Here is a 14,804-nt window from a genome sequence, read left to right on the forward strand (position 1 = left end):
TCTTAAATAAAACTGATTAAATACTCAAATCAAAAAGGTAATTGTATAAATTTTAAAGTAACACAAAGCTCAGTTGAGGTCGTAAAGCTTTTTCTTACTATAATTTATAATTTTTAGCCATCTCTTTCCATAAGCATTTAATTTTCAATTTGATAAACAAAAGTTTATGGCTATTTCAATTACACCCCAGAAGTCATAAATATATAGTAGTTTGATCAATAATATTTTAAGGTGTGAATTAAGTTTGGGGGGTAATTTTATATTTTTCAGTGGCAGAATGTACAAAAAACGTTTATCAAAACAATTACCGTGGCTTGTAAACATTTTTTAAGGTGCTTTCATGGGTGTGTTATGAATCAGCAGCGATAAAGAAATCCCCTGTACCCACACTCAATCACTTACAACTTATAAAGATGATAGCTTTGAGTACACGAGTTGAAAAGCTGAGAGTCCAAATATTGAGTATACGCAACGTGAGCGAGAACATTGATAAGTCAGTCAAGTCAAGTCAAGTCACATTGCGTTCTGATAGACTCGCACATCAGCTGTGAGTTTAAATTTAGTTCCTGCTAACTGTCGTGTACTTTTATTTATTTATTTACCACCTGGGGGCAGGTTCGCCTATATTTGCTCATTTGTATCTATCTATATCTATGTTTTCCCAATGATAAAGCTGAAAAAAGCTCTCGATGATAAGGCATTCAATTTGTATTACAAAATCAGCAAAATATTTGCACTTATGCTTATTGTGCAACTGGTATTTGATAGCAGGTGTAACCCTTTAAATTTCATTAGGTTTATCTTATCGCTATGAAAAAAAAAAGAGAGCGCAGTGTGGAGCGTTTTGGGTGGCCATTCGATGGTAGAGCTCAGTCCAAAGGAGGCAACCGGCGAATGCGTTTCGCCTTCCATAATTTCGAACTTTGAATAAACCGCGAATTGAGTTCCATCGGTGAGATAGCAATTGGTGATTGTGTTTCTGTTGTTTATGGCCAACACTGCGTATACTTTATTGAAGTGTCGACAGCGTAATTTCCTCCGCTGATTCATCCAATCGAGGAGTTTAGACAATTGTCCTCAAGTGAAGCGCCAAGAAAATAGCCCACAAATGATTGAGCTATCCTGATTACATATGCAAAATCCCCCAGAAAAACTAATCAAGCTGATTAGATATCTCTCGCCGAATTGACGAATTGTAATTTCAAATTGAATTTATAGCCCCAAAGCGTGCGCTGTCTTATCGAGCAGGCAATTGGCTGGCCCAGCGATCACAGATTGCACAACCCCCAACAAATTAGCCGGAATTCTAAATATCCCCGCCGAAGGAACTCTATATCATCAAGATGGCGGGCATGGGCACTGGCTTTTCCAAGTGCTTCATACTCTTCATGGCGATTGTCATACTCGTAAGTACCATAAAGATTATTCCGGGGTTAGTCACTGTATTTAATAATCATTAAAATGTTATCTAGGCCCAGGGAGTCGTGTATTTGGGCTTGTCTATCTGGGGTATCACCTTCCGGGAATGTCCGGATGGGGTTACTGACTTCAGCGAAAATCCCTTCAAATATGCTATGGAACTGATTTATTTTACAGGTGAGTAGCATTGGTTTAATTTTTTAGGTGCCAAATAAAGTTAAGTTAATAAGCTTCAAGGTGATCAAGAAATTAGTTTCGGTTTGACCTGTGCCATTTGGATTATGTTGACTTGAAATACCTAATTAAAAGTAAAAGCTCAATGAGTAGTACCAATGGATTATATTGAATTAAAAAAACTATAGATAATAATAAGTAGCGAATAATTCCAGCACTATAAATGTTCAAAAACCATTAAAAAAATAAGGGAATACCAAAATAATTTTTAAAAAAAGTTCTATTTATTATAACAGAAGTAAAATCGACATAAGTAACAAAAATTGTCCATGAAACAAATTAAGTTACACATTTCAAACTTAAACCATTTAAATGAAACATAAACCGAAACTAGATGCTTGATTCTAAAGTAGTTCTTAAAGTAAGAAACTAAAACAAAAAAAAAACTTAGATTAAAAAGATACCTCTTATAAAGAAACGTTACACACTTTAAATAACATAATAAACAATTCCCTAACAGAAAAGGAATGTGGTGATCCGGTGCTGAAGGTAAACGAAATGCATGTTGATTTGTCCATCGATTGGAAAAAGTCATATGCCGTGACCAACAGGGAATTCATTTTCATGATAACCTATGCAGTGGTTAGTGGCCTTTGGGTAGCTACTTCTGTATTGATCATAAGTAAGTGTCCTAAAAAGGGACTTTAAATTTGGATATTAACTGAAAACACATTGCAGCCACCTTGTGCAATCGCACCACCAAGCTGATCTCGGGCGTGGTCTATTGGCCCTGGTTTCTATCCGTTCTCGCAGGCTGTATCCTCGATGTGGTGGCCTCAGTGTATCATGGACTCGACTTAAGCCATACTATGGTAGAAAAATCATCGCTTTCCATGACGTATAAATTATAGTTCTTACTTTTTTTAGTCCATGAAAGACGCGTTTGACTACATTGGAGTAACGTATGATCCTACCAATCCAATTTGGGCATTGATGGAGTCTTTCGGTGTCTACTTCTCGACGCCTTCGCTTGTGTTGCTGTTATTAACCACCCGAGTGGGTATCATCTGGCTGCTGAACATCATTGGAGCTAGTTTCTGTCTGTCCCTGTCCGGCATAATGGCTCAGCAGAATGCGGCCAAGTCCGCTGTGAGCAGGAGTCAGGCTCCCACTCGCCAACCGACGCCACAACCCGTGCCTGCTTTGGTGCAACCGGTGGTGGAGGCCACTCTCGTGGAGGCCATTCAGCCCTCGGCTCCGCTGGATAGCCCTCAGTATCCGGAGCAGATTCGCCCCAAGCCGCTGCCCATTTACATTCCCGCGGAGCAGAGTGCGCAGCAGTATTCTCCCGGGGATCGCACCACTTTGCAGTCGCCGGTGCTGGTGCTGCCACCCCAAGGGCCGCAGCAAAGGGATGTGGTCTCCCCGCAGCCCGATATCAACACCTATCGCAACACCGAGGCTCATCCGGATCGCCTCAACTATCCTCCATCGGAGCCACCAACGCCACGAGCTCCTTCGCCGGCTGTCCAACAATTGGCTGTAACCTCGCCACTCAACAATCGCTACAGCGAGATGTATCCCGCTCCAGTTAATCCACGTGTCAGCGAGGAGCTGCGCAACCAGATGCCTTGGTCTTACACCAGCATGGTGACCAAACCTCCACCGCCGCCACGCAAGCCGCAGTTGCAGGTGCAGATCTATCCGCAGATCCCCGAACCCGACTACACGGATCACTAGTCGATGAAATGGATGTAGTGGAGGAGCAGCTCGGACCTGATTTGGCTTTAATCAGATGCCTGAATGCGCGGTTGTGAAATGTTTTGTGTTATTGTTGACTTTATTGCATAAAGCTAAAGCTGATGGCCAAATAATGGACTTATACTTTCTTTTTTGTCTTTAGTAGGTTCTTTTAATTCGGCCCATGGGTTTGGGGGCTTCATCAAAGTCTAATACACATTAGTCGTCTATAGTGTCAATGTTAAACTTATTGCATAAAGCTAAAGCTTATACTTTCTTCTTTGTCTTGGTGAAAACTACCTTTAGTAGGTTCTTTTGGTGCCACCACTAGCATCATTAATGTCTAGTTCAAGCTAATGTTGCTGGCCAACTGATTGACTTCTATTTTCTTCCTTATCTTGTAGAAAACTACAATTTAGTAGATTCTTTTTGTGTTGGCTATGTTCGGCCACCAGTTTCAAAGCTTCATTAATGTCCAGTTCAAGTATTTCACCCTTACTGAGGTGCACCTCCAGCTGGGGGGAATCCTGATGAGCAGCCTTTGCCCCCACTATAATTGTGAGTGGATGTCCCAAACGCTTGGCCTCCAGCAATCGTTTGCCTATGGTCAGCTCCTTGCGATCGTCATGCAGCAGCTCCTGGTGGCCACAAAGTTCTCCTACTTTTAAGAGCAGCTCGTTTTCTATCAACTCCGCTGCGGGCTGCTCTTTGCTGCCCTGCTTGGGTCCTATTAAACACACATCGTAGGGCGCTAGGAGGCATGGCCAATGGAGTTCTTGCTCCGAGGAGAGCACCTCCAGAGCAGCAGCTATAACCCTGGTGATGCCTATGCCATAGCAGCCCATCACAAGGGATTGTGGCTTGCCAGAGGTGTTGAGAAAGGTGGCGCCCAACGGCTTGGAATACTTGTCTCCCAACACGAAAGTGTGCGCCACCTCAACTCCTCGAACTTCTTTTAAGTCTGAGCCTTTACAGCTTGGACAGGAAACTGGTGACTCCGGTTTTGCATCCAGGACTTCAGAGTTGCCAGCAAAGCCGCAGGAGCTGCACTGCAGCAGAGTGTCCTCGCCCACTGGCGAAATATAGTGATACTCGTGGGATACACTGCCACCCATCATTCCCGTGGCAGCATTTACTAGAAATGGGTAAAGATTATTGTTAATAGAAAATTTAAAGGGTTACCCACACTTGGAACAAACGTATGCCCTTAAATGTTAAATATACACCTACCTTTGACAAAGGGAACGTCCAACTGCTTAAACAGTCTATCATAGGCAGCACTAACTATGGCATATGTTTCCCCAGCCCTTTCATTGGAGACATCAAAGGAGTACATGTCCTTCATGAGGAATTCCTTGGCACGCATCAAGCCAAATCGTGTTTTCAGCTCATCCCGAAACTTGGGACCGATTTGGTAGAGCCTCAATGGCAGCTGACGATAGGAAATGGTGATGTGGTGGCCAGCATGGCAGTCACTGCCTCCTCGTGGGTCTAATCATGGAGGGAAAGATCAAAATTTGAACCGGAAATGGGATTTTCCAGCCACTCACTCACTGGACTCATGAGGAACTGTTTGTTACTGCGATCCCGCACCATGTAGAACTCCGAGATGTCCCCATCGAGTCGTCCTGTTTTTTTCCACAGATTTGTGGGCGTTAAAATGGGCAGGGTGATCTTCTGACCTCCAGCCAGTTGCATGTTGCTTTGAACCAGGTCAACGAACTTGTCCACCGACCTCTGGGCCATGGGCATTATCTGATAAGTGCCATTACTACCCGATTTTACCAATCCTAGTTCAGTCAAGAGCTGGAATATTTATAAAATTGGGCATTGATAATACTACTTATTTCATAACACCTGGAATTTTACCTTTTGGCTGCGAGACAGTTGCTCCGTTTGCTTGACCACTGCATTTTTGGGTGTAATCAGAGCCGGGCAAAAAAGGCGCGAAGCTTTATTCATCTTTTCATTTAGCTTTTTGCTTAATTTAGTAGTGTCTTATTAAAAACGCCGGTAAATAACATGCAAACCAATAAATGCAAATGGTCAGTGTGACCGCAGTTGGTTAGAGAAAAATACCGTAAAATTCTGCTAGATTGAAATTTCCATGCACTGAACAAAATCTTGAGTGTTTGGGTGAGAGATTTTGATAGTTTTCTATATTGCTATAAAATATTATTATTGGTAAACATTTTCTTGTTACTTGTAGCGCGATGAGTTAAATAAAGTTAAATTCAAAATTGACATATAATTTTAAGTAATAAGGAATGTTTTATTATTAAACAAAGTTTTTACAGCCGGACAGTTCCCTCCTGGCAAATTAAAAGCAAAGATTGTTATTTCTATTTTGTATATTATTATAAAATAAAATAAATACATATTAAATCTAAATTTTAGTCTTCCCATTACTAATTAAATCCAAACAATACGTTTAAGCTATTAAAAAAATATTCCATATATATTTGCTTATTAATATAACGCTATCCTAATCCTCAAATATGCAGTTTTAAATTGTGTTCTGTTACGTTAAACGATACGCAACTCACGACACTCTCCCATCACTAGAATATAGCTATCGCGAGTGCCATCGCTAGCCGGTCTCCGACCCTTACCAACACTAGTACATTGCGAATAATATCTTGCAATTTGCTTCATCATGAATTCGAGCTTTCAGGACCTGTACAAGAAGGGCCTGGATGTGGGTGAGCAGCAAAAGCAGCGGCAAAAGAATCTCCTTAACCAACAGAAGCTGCGACGCCAGCAGGAGCAGGATGATTGCCGGCCACTGCAAAAAACCGGTGGTGGGAAAACACAGGCCAAGAAGAGGAACAGGAAGCGTGGTGGCCACCACCAAAAGGGAATCCCATGGAGACCTCAGCTTTCCGAGTGGTTGCGCCACAAGCCCGAGGATCTCGGTGATCAATGGCTCCTCGTTCCCTGTCCCGTGGGCAAAAGATGCCTCGTGGTGGCCGCCAAGGGGATCACAAAAGTGTATTCCAAATCAGGCTGGATGTTTATGGAGTTTCGATCTTCTTTGCCCGGCGATTGGCAGCTCCAAAAGAGTCAAACAATCCTGGACTGCGTCTATGTGGAGGATGCGGACACCTTCTATGTCCTGGATGCCATCTCCTTTGGCCAGCAGAATCTGCAGGATTGCGAGGCCTCCTTTCGTTTCTACTGGCTGCGTGCTCGCTTCGAGGATAATGATTTTGCCAGGCTAGACGAGCACAATGAGAAGGCATTTGTACTCCTCGATCACTATGACTTCGAGGACACCTCTGCTGTGGAGCAGGTCCTGCAGAAGTATCCCATTTTCCCGGATAACAAGCCACCCTTGGATGGTTTCCTCTTCTATCACAAAGAGGCTAGCTATGTGTGTCAGGTCACACCTTTGGTTTGCTGGCTATTCCCCTTTATGATGCAGGATGTGCTGGGATTGCCCGTAAGTTCTAGTTACACAACTCCAGAGGATTATCAGCCTGGTCAGGCTTTGCAATACATGGATGAGTTTGACCGCAAGCTGGAAGAGCAAAGAAAACAATTTAAGGAGCAGAAAAAGGCAAGCAAAGTCAAGGAGCAGCAAAGTAATAAAATGGAGGCAGAGGAGGAGCAAGCCGAAAGCGATGAGTTTGCCAGCCTTAAAGGAGTCCTCGACCAGCAGCGGCGTCTGGAGCTGGGGGAATTCGACATGGACTGTGCCGAGCCGCCAACAGCTGATGTCTGCTAGGCCAAATGGACTGGGAAATGGGGAGGCTTTTCCGGCGCAGGCGCTTTGAAAACGCGGCCCTGGACAAAACGGCCTCAGCTCGCGCCCAGAAAAACCAGCCCAGATTGCGGCCAGCCTTACAAGCAGCAAACAAAACTTAATTAAAATTATTTAAAATGGTAATTCAGCGAAGTTGGAAAATACCCACCGATGTGGGCGGTTCCCTAAACAGTAGCATCACCACATCAGCAAACGAAACGCAGCAGCAGCAGCTGCGTTCCTCTCCGGGTATGCAACTGCAGGCAGCCAACTCCTCCTCAGATGACTCCGACTGCTCCAATCAAACCACCCATTCGATGGACACTCGCATGGCCAGTCCAGTGGAGCAAGTGAGAAAGCAGGCGGAGAAGGACGCGGCGGCTGCAGAATCGAGCACCATTACCTTGTCGCTTTTAGGCGAGTCCACATCCTCGGATGCGGAAACCTCACAGGTTAGTTTATTATAGTTTATCTATGTATGTAACTAATTTGTTGCCTTTCAGAAGTATGTAACCACTCCTGAAATGGCGGAGAACATGTTGCAACGCATTCGCCAGCGACTTGGAGGCTCACACAACATGGAAAGTGGCGGCAGTGCCGAGTCCGCGATGAGAGCTCTTGAACTTCTGAGGATAAGTGTGCAACAAGCCTTCGATGCGGAGGTCAATGAGATAATCAAACGTTATGTGCAAGTGGGTTAAAATCTGCTTTTCAAACTGTAATCCTTACTTACGTTATTCTCATTTAAACCAGAACTACTTTAAGCCCGCCTTTGGCAACATCAAGGAGAATCTCGGTCAACATTCAGTGAATGAGGAAACCTTGCAAAAGATGTCTTCGTGTGCTTTGCTGGAAAATGCCAAGGCTCAGTACACGAACTTTGTGCGCCAGCATCGTTTGGTGCCTGCTGGTGGAGTTACAGAGCAGCAGCGTTTGAGCCTCAAACGCACAGCTAAGCAGGAGATTAACACAAATAACAAAGTGATTGCAGTGGCCAGCAAACCCATGCCCTGCACAGCGACCACGATTAATCAGTTGCCAGCTCAGAATCAACAACCTGCTGCTCAGATTTTGCCAATTCAACAACAGCCGGAGTTGCAAATGGTTCAGCCTTTGCAGCAGCAGCAGGAACCAAATCAGGCACAAAATCAACAGCAACATCAGCAGCAGCAGCAGCAGCAGCAGCAGCAGCAGCAGCAGCAGCATAGATCCACTGTTACACCGCTTGTGGGTGGTACTCTGCCCACGCCCGTGCGCCGCCAGATATTCTGGAACACCGCACAGATCTCGACCAGCACCAAGTTCGTGCTGGATGTGCAGGCCAACCTGGCCTTTGGCTTTGGCACCGACGGCAAGGAACGTTTGGCCAGCAAGCATCCGGAATTGATACGATATCTGCCGGATGGCGAGGACCGGGAATGGCTGGCCACTCGCGGCATTATTCCCGCCGAGAATCGCAGTTCGCGGTTCTTGTTTCTCATCTACGATGAAGTCTGCCGGCTGCAGCAAACCCACGAGCTGTATCGCCACAAAACCAACATTGATCTCAGCATGATGCTTACGTTTAGTGTCACCGATGCCATGATACACAAGATGCGGCTGTTCTTTGTGGATCTGAATATCAAGAGTCGCGGGCTCATAACCAACTCGTATATTATTCCCAGCCAGCAGCAGCAGCAGCAATCGGGTAATGCCAACAACAGTCATCTGCGGAATGCTTTGCTTCAGGGCGCTTCAGCTCAGCAACAGCAGCAGCAGCAGCAGCAGCAGCAGCAACAACAGATAGCTACGCCACCGGCTGATGAAGTAGTGCTAAAGGAACTCCCAGCTGCATCGCCCACTCCTTGTTTGCAGGGTCAGGTGGTGGGCAGCACCACAACGCCGCTAAAAAACAAACTGGCTGCCAGTTCCACGCTCAGTTCCTCGCATGCCACACTCACAGCGCTACTGAACAACGGAGGAGCTGTTGTGGGAACAGTTCCTCCGGGAAATTCCACTCCCAGCAACATAGGAAAATTTAGAAACTAAGACCAGTCAATTTGGTATGTTGATTATGATTTTTATGCCTAGTAGATTCTAACTGAAAATGCTGTATATTCAAACTTAAAATTTTTTAGTACACTATTTTCATTTTACTTTCTAAAGAATGCTATACTAAGGTAAATATTTATAAATGATCGAAGCTTAATTGTCAAACGCCAGAAACATGCAAAACTTTCAGATTTTTTGATTCTTTTCTAGGATGTTGTGAAAAATGAACAATATTTGTAAAATACTTCATAATTTTAGGTATTACTCTCTTTTGAACAAGCTACATATTGTGCGTTATATTTTTAGCTATTGTAGCACACGTAAATGTCAATTTCTATACGAGAATAATAAGTTTGCCATTTTCTGATTTTTCCTTAACGTTTTTAAAAATGAATAGTTTGCCAAAATTGTAAGACATTTCCAACCTAAACCCACCCAAAAAAATAGAAAATTCCAAATAAATATTTGATGTTTATTGAAACTCAATTTGAAATACATATAATGTGGGCTTCTTTTGGTTTTTCTACAGTTATTTTAAATATATTAATATATAATATATAATATATATAATATGTACGTTTATATTCATATAGTTCACATTTGTGTATATTGTTTTACATAGTGTACGCAGGTAATGGCTAATTAATATTTTAACAAATGGTAGATTTGTGTTCTTATAAGCCTTGCTACAGCCCACCCGGCACTTTTAAAGCGCAATCCTCCCCAGATTTCTGGCCAACGCTACACGCTGATATGGTGTTATTTTTACAGTATTCAAAGTACTCGATACCCAACTCTCGACCAAGTACAAATACAATAGGTAATAGTAGTCGTAGTATTAGAGTTAAGTAGAAAAGACCAAAAGTACCTAAGAACGCGTTAAACATTAGTAAGTAAGTTTTTAATTTTGAGATAGCACAACCATTATAGTTTTCGTTACCCAACTAGGTATATAAAACAACAGCCAGATTGTGAAGAGAGTAATTAGCCAACCGAAGAAACAGGAATATCTCTGTGTGTTCCACTTTTACCCTGACTACCTTGACAACTACCAAGTACTTACAAGATACAACAATGGATTATCTGGTACTAAGTAATTTCTCTTTGGGTTTTCTCTTTTTTTTTTAAGCAACATCTAACAATAAGAAAAGCCCGCAGCTGCCCTTGAAAAAGATACTACATAGAGTATAGTTGCTGTAGCGGGCAAAGAGTCGTTAAGTTTCCACACAAGAAATGGTTTCGAGCTTAAGGACTTTGTTTTTGTGGTAAAAGTATTTTTAGGACAGTAAAAGTTCCACAATCTCTCTGCAGCTTAAGTACTCTAGTTAATACGACTCAAGTGTAAGCGTTGTATAAATAAATCTATGTGTTTGTAACTTTAGTTTGAAACTCCAAGTCGTTAGGCTGAACTTTGATATAATATATAAGATATTAGATATTAGGTATTAGATTTATACACAAGTTCCGAAAATGTAAATTTTTCACTGTTTTCATACACGAGATTGTCCTGATTTTGTGTGGCTGCTAAAAGCGTCTTGGAGAGTTTTGAAAAGCGGGAGGAAAATGGGAAAAAATAGGAAGAAAATCTGCTGAGTTACCATAAAATGACTACAGTAAATTCGTCTTAATCACGCTTTAATCGCACTCAATTCTCACGTCCACCCAGTAGCACACACCCATAAAGATTGTCGATATAAACTAGATTTTCAGATTTTTAAAACTTTGGGCTAATCATTGTCTTTCTTTCGTTCGATTTTCAGAGTTATAAATTTTGGGTTCAATTCAGTTAGATTGTTAGGGCTTCAGATTTCTGGGACCTTCGGTTTTCTTGATCTTTAAATGTATTATTACTTTTTTATTCAAATTTTTAGATAATCAGATTGTTAGAGTTTCAGATTTATAGGAATATAGTTTTTGACATTCAGATTTAGTGTTTGTGGAGCAGTTGAAACCTTTTGCGGGGTTCTCAGCTGTACAGATAGTTGGGGCTAGCCTATTTGGTTTTGTTTTTATTTTGCGCAACATTTATTTAACACTTATTCGGATAATATGTCTTTCTTTTTTAGCTAGCAAGCGCTTTAAATCCCTCTCTTCGTTGCCTCGAAATTTCAACATTATTGTTTTGGTGCCCGTTTCGTTTCGCTTCGTTTCGTTTCCATTCCTATCCACTCTTTAAACTTTATTGCCATTCAAATGCGAACAACATTAAACTTTCACAAACACAACAAGCAAAAAATATATTAGCGTGTGTACTATATATATATATATATATATGCTTTTCTGGTACTCCGATTCCTCAATTATTGTGCTGTCTGATATTGGTATTCCCCGTTTATAGTGCTGCCTTACCTGTGTACCTTACTTACAAAGCTCTCTCACCACGAATGTATATGTTATATATTTAATAGTGTAACATAACCCGATCGATTCAAGCTCATTTAACTAAAAACTAATACATACAGGGAGTATCTCGGGATAACAATATATATATATATATATATATATATATATATGTGGTGTGGTATGGTTTCCACATCTTAGGCGCTAACAAATTGAGCCTGCAGTTGCTGTATCTCCAGTTCCTTGGGATTCCAAATCCGGCACTGCCTGTGGATTGGCATGACTTCCTGGTTGTTCGGTCAGGGAGAGTTGTCCGAGTCGGAGCCGCCGTAGCTGTGCATCGGGAAGAGGGGGTACCATCCGTTGATGGGCTGCCCGATGCTCACCTTGTCCAGGTTCACCTCCGTGCCGCCCAATCCCTGGTTGTGCTCGAAGCCCACGCACCGCTGCCACACCATGATCACGATGTTGCGGCCAAAGACATCCGAGCTCTGCATTTGCATGGGAAATTCGTTATCGCTACAGGTTTCGTTATTCCCCGTTCGTTTGGGTTATTACATGGCCAACAATAAAATTATGAAGCGTGCCCAGCCAGGCGCATCCATCTGCGTCAAGTTAACCCTCTGTATGCCAACGGGTTTGATATCTTATATTTTGCAAACAGAAGATAGTAAAAAAATAAAATATAACATATTTTAAAATAAATCTAAATATCTTCCCAAAGAAAAAAAAATTAAAGTGTTTATGAACTCAGGGCTTGGTCCGAAAGAGATCCAAAAATTATTATATACTATATTATATTTTAGTTAAATTTGTTAAACCATCAATCAACATTTTAGATTAAAAAAACAAACGTATATATTTTTCCATTTATAGAATTACGTGAATAAACCAATAATCAAATTTTTATATTTCAAATTATAAGTGCATTAAAATCTTTAATCTTTAAATTTGAACTTTTTAAAATTTTGTTTAATAATAATTTGGTTTAGTTTGAGTTTGCTATGATTAATTTATATTAAAAATTATATGTTTTGCGGTGGTACTACTACTGCTTGGTGCGGAAGGGATTTAAGATTTATAGTAATTTCAGTGGCTACGCTGATATTTAATATATAATTATTTTATTTATATATATATATTTTTTTTTTAATAAATTGGATATTGGCATACAGAGGGTTAAGTCTGGGCCAGCAGTCAGCAACCCGCTGGGCGCGGAAATTGGCCTCGTCGATGCGGGCCAGCACCAGCAGCCATTAATGGCATTACAATGCAGGCGGCAGGTAATAACATCCTGGCGTGGCCATGGTCAGCATCATGGTTTGATAGTATCATCGTCATTCCCATCATCAACATCATCATCATCATAATCATCATCGTCGCCACCTGCCGGGCGGCACAACAATGGGCCATTTTTACTCACCTGGTACTTAATGGTCTGGCGGTAGAGGGGCTCCGCCGCATGGCGCACCACGCGCGTCTTCTTCTTGTGGCGCAGTCGGTCGCCGTCCTTGATGTAACACTTCACGTACGTATCCGGCGGAGTTTCGCAGTCCTCGTTGACAATATTACGCGCGCAGATTAGCTGAAAACGAGGTGTAGTAAAGGAGGCAATAAAATATGGGTGTCCTATATGATGGCATGTTCTGGGTAGTCCCTTAGCCAGAAAGCCACTGCTCATAACAGCCGGATTCCCATTTGGATACCTGGGTTATGCCGACACTTGCTTAAAGCAGACACAAAAGGTCCGACATTTGCGGTTTTGTTGTCAAGTCATTTAAAGCCTTTTTAATTTACCAACTTTATTTACAAATATTTTCAATGTAATTAAAAATATAAAAAGGAAAATAGTGATAAAATAGCTTTGACTGCAAACCTTTTTAAATAATATACCATTAAAACTTGCTTGATTAATTCTTTAATAATTTGCATTAAATACTGGGTTTCTATTCCTGATACATTTTTGGACATTTTAGTGGTGTTAAGTATTTCTAAAATACCTCAAATGAAAGTTTATGTTTTAATTATTTATTAATATGTGCTAAAAAGTATTAAATTGTATTTTAAAGCAGACACAAAAGTTAAAAATTTTCTAAAAACTTAAATTGAAGAAAAAGTGGGTTTACTTGTTTATGGTTTTATTCTGTACTAACTGATTTTAAACTTTACAATGCCGTAAAAATGGGTCTTTTTGTTTATATATTAATTCTGTGTTAATTGGTTTTAAACTTTTTTAAAAATTGAAAAACTTTTTAAAAGAGATTTAATTTTCTAAATTAAAAAAAACACGTACGTTGCTGAAAAGGTTACTGTTACATTGCCGAAGTAGGTTGTACGGTTTATGGTTTAATTATCTATTAATCTGTTCTCCACATTTTTTAGTATTGCCTCCATTTATTTATATATTTATATTTATTATATTTTTTCAATCCAATCTGAGACTGACGAATCCCTATTTATTTTTAAAGTATGGCCAACTACTTACCTCAACCTCCACATTGCCTTTGATCTTGACGAATCCCATCTTGAGTTCGCCGTACCGCGCGGTGGTCAGCCTATAGCCCTTGGGATGGATCTGCGAGGGGCCCAGTTTGAGTCCATAGCTGGACTCACCACCCGTCAAGGCGGGCATGTTGACATAGCTGCCGCTCAAGGTTTTCACCACGCTCTGTTTCCGCTGCGGACTGTCGCCGCCGGAGTTGTCCACACCCAAACCCACTCCGCTCCTCTGGTAAACACTTCCCTTCCGGGTGGGCGTGCCCAGAGGTGGGGTTTCCGTGACCTTGGCCACATACATGCTGCCCTTCCTCTGCAAAGTGGTGGTGGTGGTGCTCGTTGGACTTGGAGTCTGGCTGTCGCCCAACTGGAACATGCTGCTCTTGCGCTGCTGCTGCTGCTGCACTTGTGGGTTGGTGGCCATCAGCTGACCCACCACCTGACGACCGGAATCCTGGGCGACATTCGACGCGGAGGCGGCCTGCTTGAGACGGGATAGAGCCTGCTTGGGACTCTGCGGCGGCAGCTGGCTTCCCGATCCCTTCCAGCGCGGCCTGTACCGCCTGTCCTCGTCCTCGGATGGCGGACTGGTGTCGGCATTGGCCATGCCCATGGGCAGATGCTGCTGCAGGTACTGCTGTTGCTGTTGCTGCAACTGCAACTGCTGCAGCTGCTGCAACTGCTGCTGCTGCTGCTGCGACAAATCCAAGACGGAACTCTTGCGGCTGTTCGGTCCGCTCGGCAATCCAACGCGACTGGAACCTGTTTCGGGTGAGAATCACACGTTAGGGCATTTCCTCACTCAACTTCTTCGAACGCTTTCGAACTCAACGCAATGTATCAAGTATTACTGGCAGAG

The 14,804-nt window shown here is 42.2% G+C and overlaps 5 protein-coding genes across 13 annotated transcripts in view; 3 read left to right on the forward strand and 2 right to left on the reverse strand.

The window, feature by feature from the left end:
* Positions 1 to 845: 845 nt before the first annotated feature.
* LOC128259079 (uncharacterized) lies at positions 846 to 3,471 on the forward strand. 4 transcript variants are annotated; one of them, XM_052991220.1, is made up of 6 exons: positions 846 to 952; positions 1,219 to 1,406; positions 1,473 to 1,596; positions 2,114 to 2,275; positions 2,332 to 2,465; positions 2,521 to 3,471. In XM_052991220.1, the coding sequence occupies exons 2-6, from the start codon at positions 1,344 to 1,346 to the stop codon at positions 3,331 to 3,333; spliced, it is 1,296 nt and encodes a 431-aa protein (XP_052847180.1). In that variant the 5' UTR covers positions 846 to 952; positions 1,219 to 1,343; the 3' UTR covers positions 3,334 to 3,471. The 4 variants fall into 4 exon arrangements, with proteins under 4 accessions (XP_052847180.1, XP_052847182.1, XP_052847181.1 ...); XM_052991222.1 differs by having other exon boundaries at positions 865 to 952; positions 1,249 to 1,406; XM_052991221.1 differs by having other exon boundaries at positions 898 to 952; positions 1,019 to 1,406.
* Positions 3,327 to 5,392, reverse strand: LOC128259078 (probable proline--tRNA ligase, mitochondrial). The gene is given in 5 exon segments (XM_052991219.1): positions 3,327 to 4,468; positions 4,564 to 4,779; positions 4,782 to 4,824; positions 4,888 to 5,139; positions 5,203 to 5,392. Coding segments are annotated over 5 exon segments (1,386 nt in total). The 5' UTR covers positions 5,296 to 5,392; the 3' UTR covers positions 3,327 to 3,686.
* A 548-nt stretch (positions 5,393 to 5,940) lies between these two features.
* Positions 5,941 to 7,073, forward strand: LOC128259080 (snurportin-1). Its single transcript, XM_052991224.1, has one exon. It carries the CDS (start codon positions 5,990 to 5,992, stop codon positions 7,058 to 7,060), a length of 1,071 nt encoding a protein of 356 aa, XP_052847184.1. The 5' UTR covers positions 5,941 to 5,989; the 3' UTR covers positions 7,061 to 7,073.
* Positions 7,074 to 7,212: 139 nt separating this feature from the next.
* LOC128259075 (uncharacterized) lies at positions 7,213 to 9,284 on the forward strand. Its single transcript, XM_052991214.1, has 3 exons — positions 7,213 to 7,530; positions 7,582 to 7,770; positions 7,832 to 9,284. Exons 1-3 carry the CDS (start codon positions 7,216 to 7,218, stop codon positions 9,104 to 9,106), a joined length of 1,779 nt encoding a protein of 592 aa, XP_052847174.1. The 5' UTR covers positions 7,213 to 7,215; the 3' UTR covers positions 9,107 to 9,284.
* Positions 9,285 to 9,597: 313 nt separating this feature from the next.
* LOC128259070 (regulating synaptic membrane exocytosis protein 2) overlaps positions 9,598 to 14,804 on the reverse strand; it is a 77,385-nt gene continuing 72,178 nt past the window's right edge. For 4 of the 6 annotated variants that reach the window (XM_052991206.1, XM_052991202.1, XM_052991203.1 and 1 more), the window contains 3 exons: positions 13,935 to 14,707; positions 12,873 to 13,034; positions 11,168 to 11,940 (listed from right to left, as the gene is read on the reverse strand). In XM_052991206.1, coding sequence (XP_052847166.1) covers positions 11,749 to 11,940; positions 12,873 to 13,034; positions 13,935 to 14,707 — 1,127 coding nt within the window. In that variant the 3' untranslated portion in view covers positions 11,168 to 11,748. Of the gene's footprint in view, positions 11,941 to 12,872; positions 13,035 to 13,934; positions 14,708 to 14,804 lie in introns of those variants that run through there. The other 2 variants (XM_052991208.1, XR_008268013.1) reach the window with 2 other exon arrangements.

This window comes from Drosophila gunungcola (assembly GCF_025200985.1).
Source record: "Drosophila gunungcola strain Sukarami chromosome 3L unlocalized genomic scaffold, Dgunungcola_SK_2 000005F, whole genome shotgun sequence".
NCBI lineage: Eukaryota > Metazoa > Arthropoda > Insecta > Diptera > Drosophilidae > Drosophila > Drosophila gunungcola.

Bases quoted from the DNA above. Each gene is read 5' to 3' on its own strand.
- LOC128259075 (XM_052991214.1), top strand. From the start codon at position 7,216: ATGGTAATTCAGCGAAGTTGGAAAATACCCACCGATGTGGGCGGTTCC. The intron at 7,531-7,581 runs GTTAGTTTATTA...GTTGCCTTTCAG, and splicing joins CGGATGCGGAAACCTCACAG to AAGTATGTAACCACTCCTGA. The intron at 7,771-7,831 runs GTGGGTTAAAAT...CATTTAAACCAG, and splicing joins TAATCAAACGTTATGTGCAA to AACTACTTTAAGCCCGCCTT.
- LOC128259080 (XM_052991224.1), top strand. From the start codon at position 5,990: ATGAATTCGAGCTTTCAGGACCTGTACAAGAAGGGCCTGGATGTGGGT.
- LOC128259079 (XM_052991220.1), top strand. From the start codon at position 1,344: ATGGCGGGCATGGGCACTGGCTTTTCCAAGTGCTTCATACTCTTCATG. The intron at 1,407-1,472 runs GTAAGTACCATA...AATGTTATCTAG, and splicing joins TCATGGCGATTGTCATACTC to GCCCAGGGAGTCGTGTATTT. The intron at 2,276-2,331 runs GTAAGTGTCCTA...AACACATTGCAG, and splicing joins TACTTCTGTATTGATCATAA to CCACCTTGTGCAATCGCACC.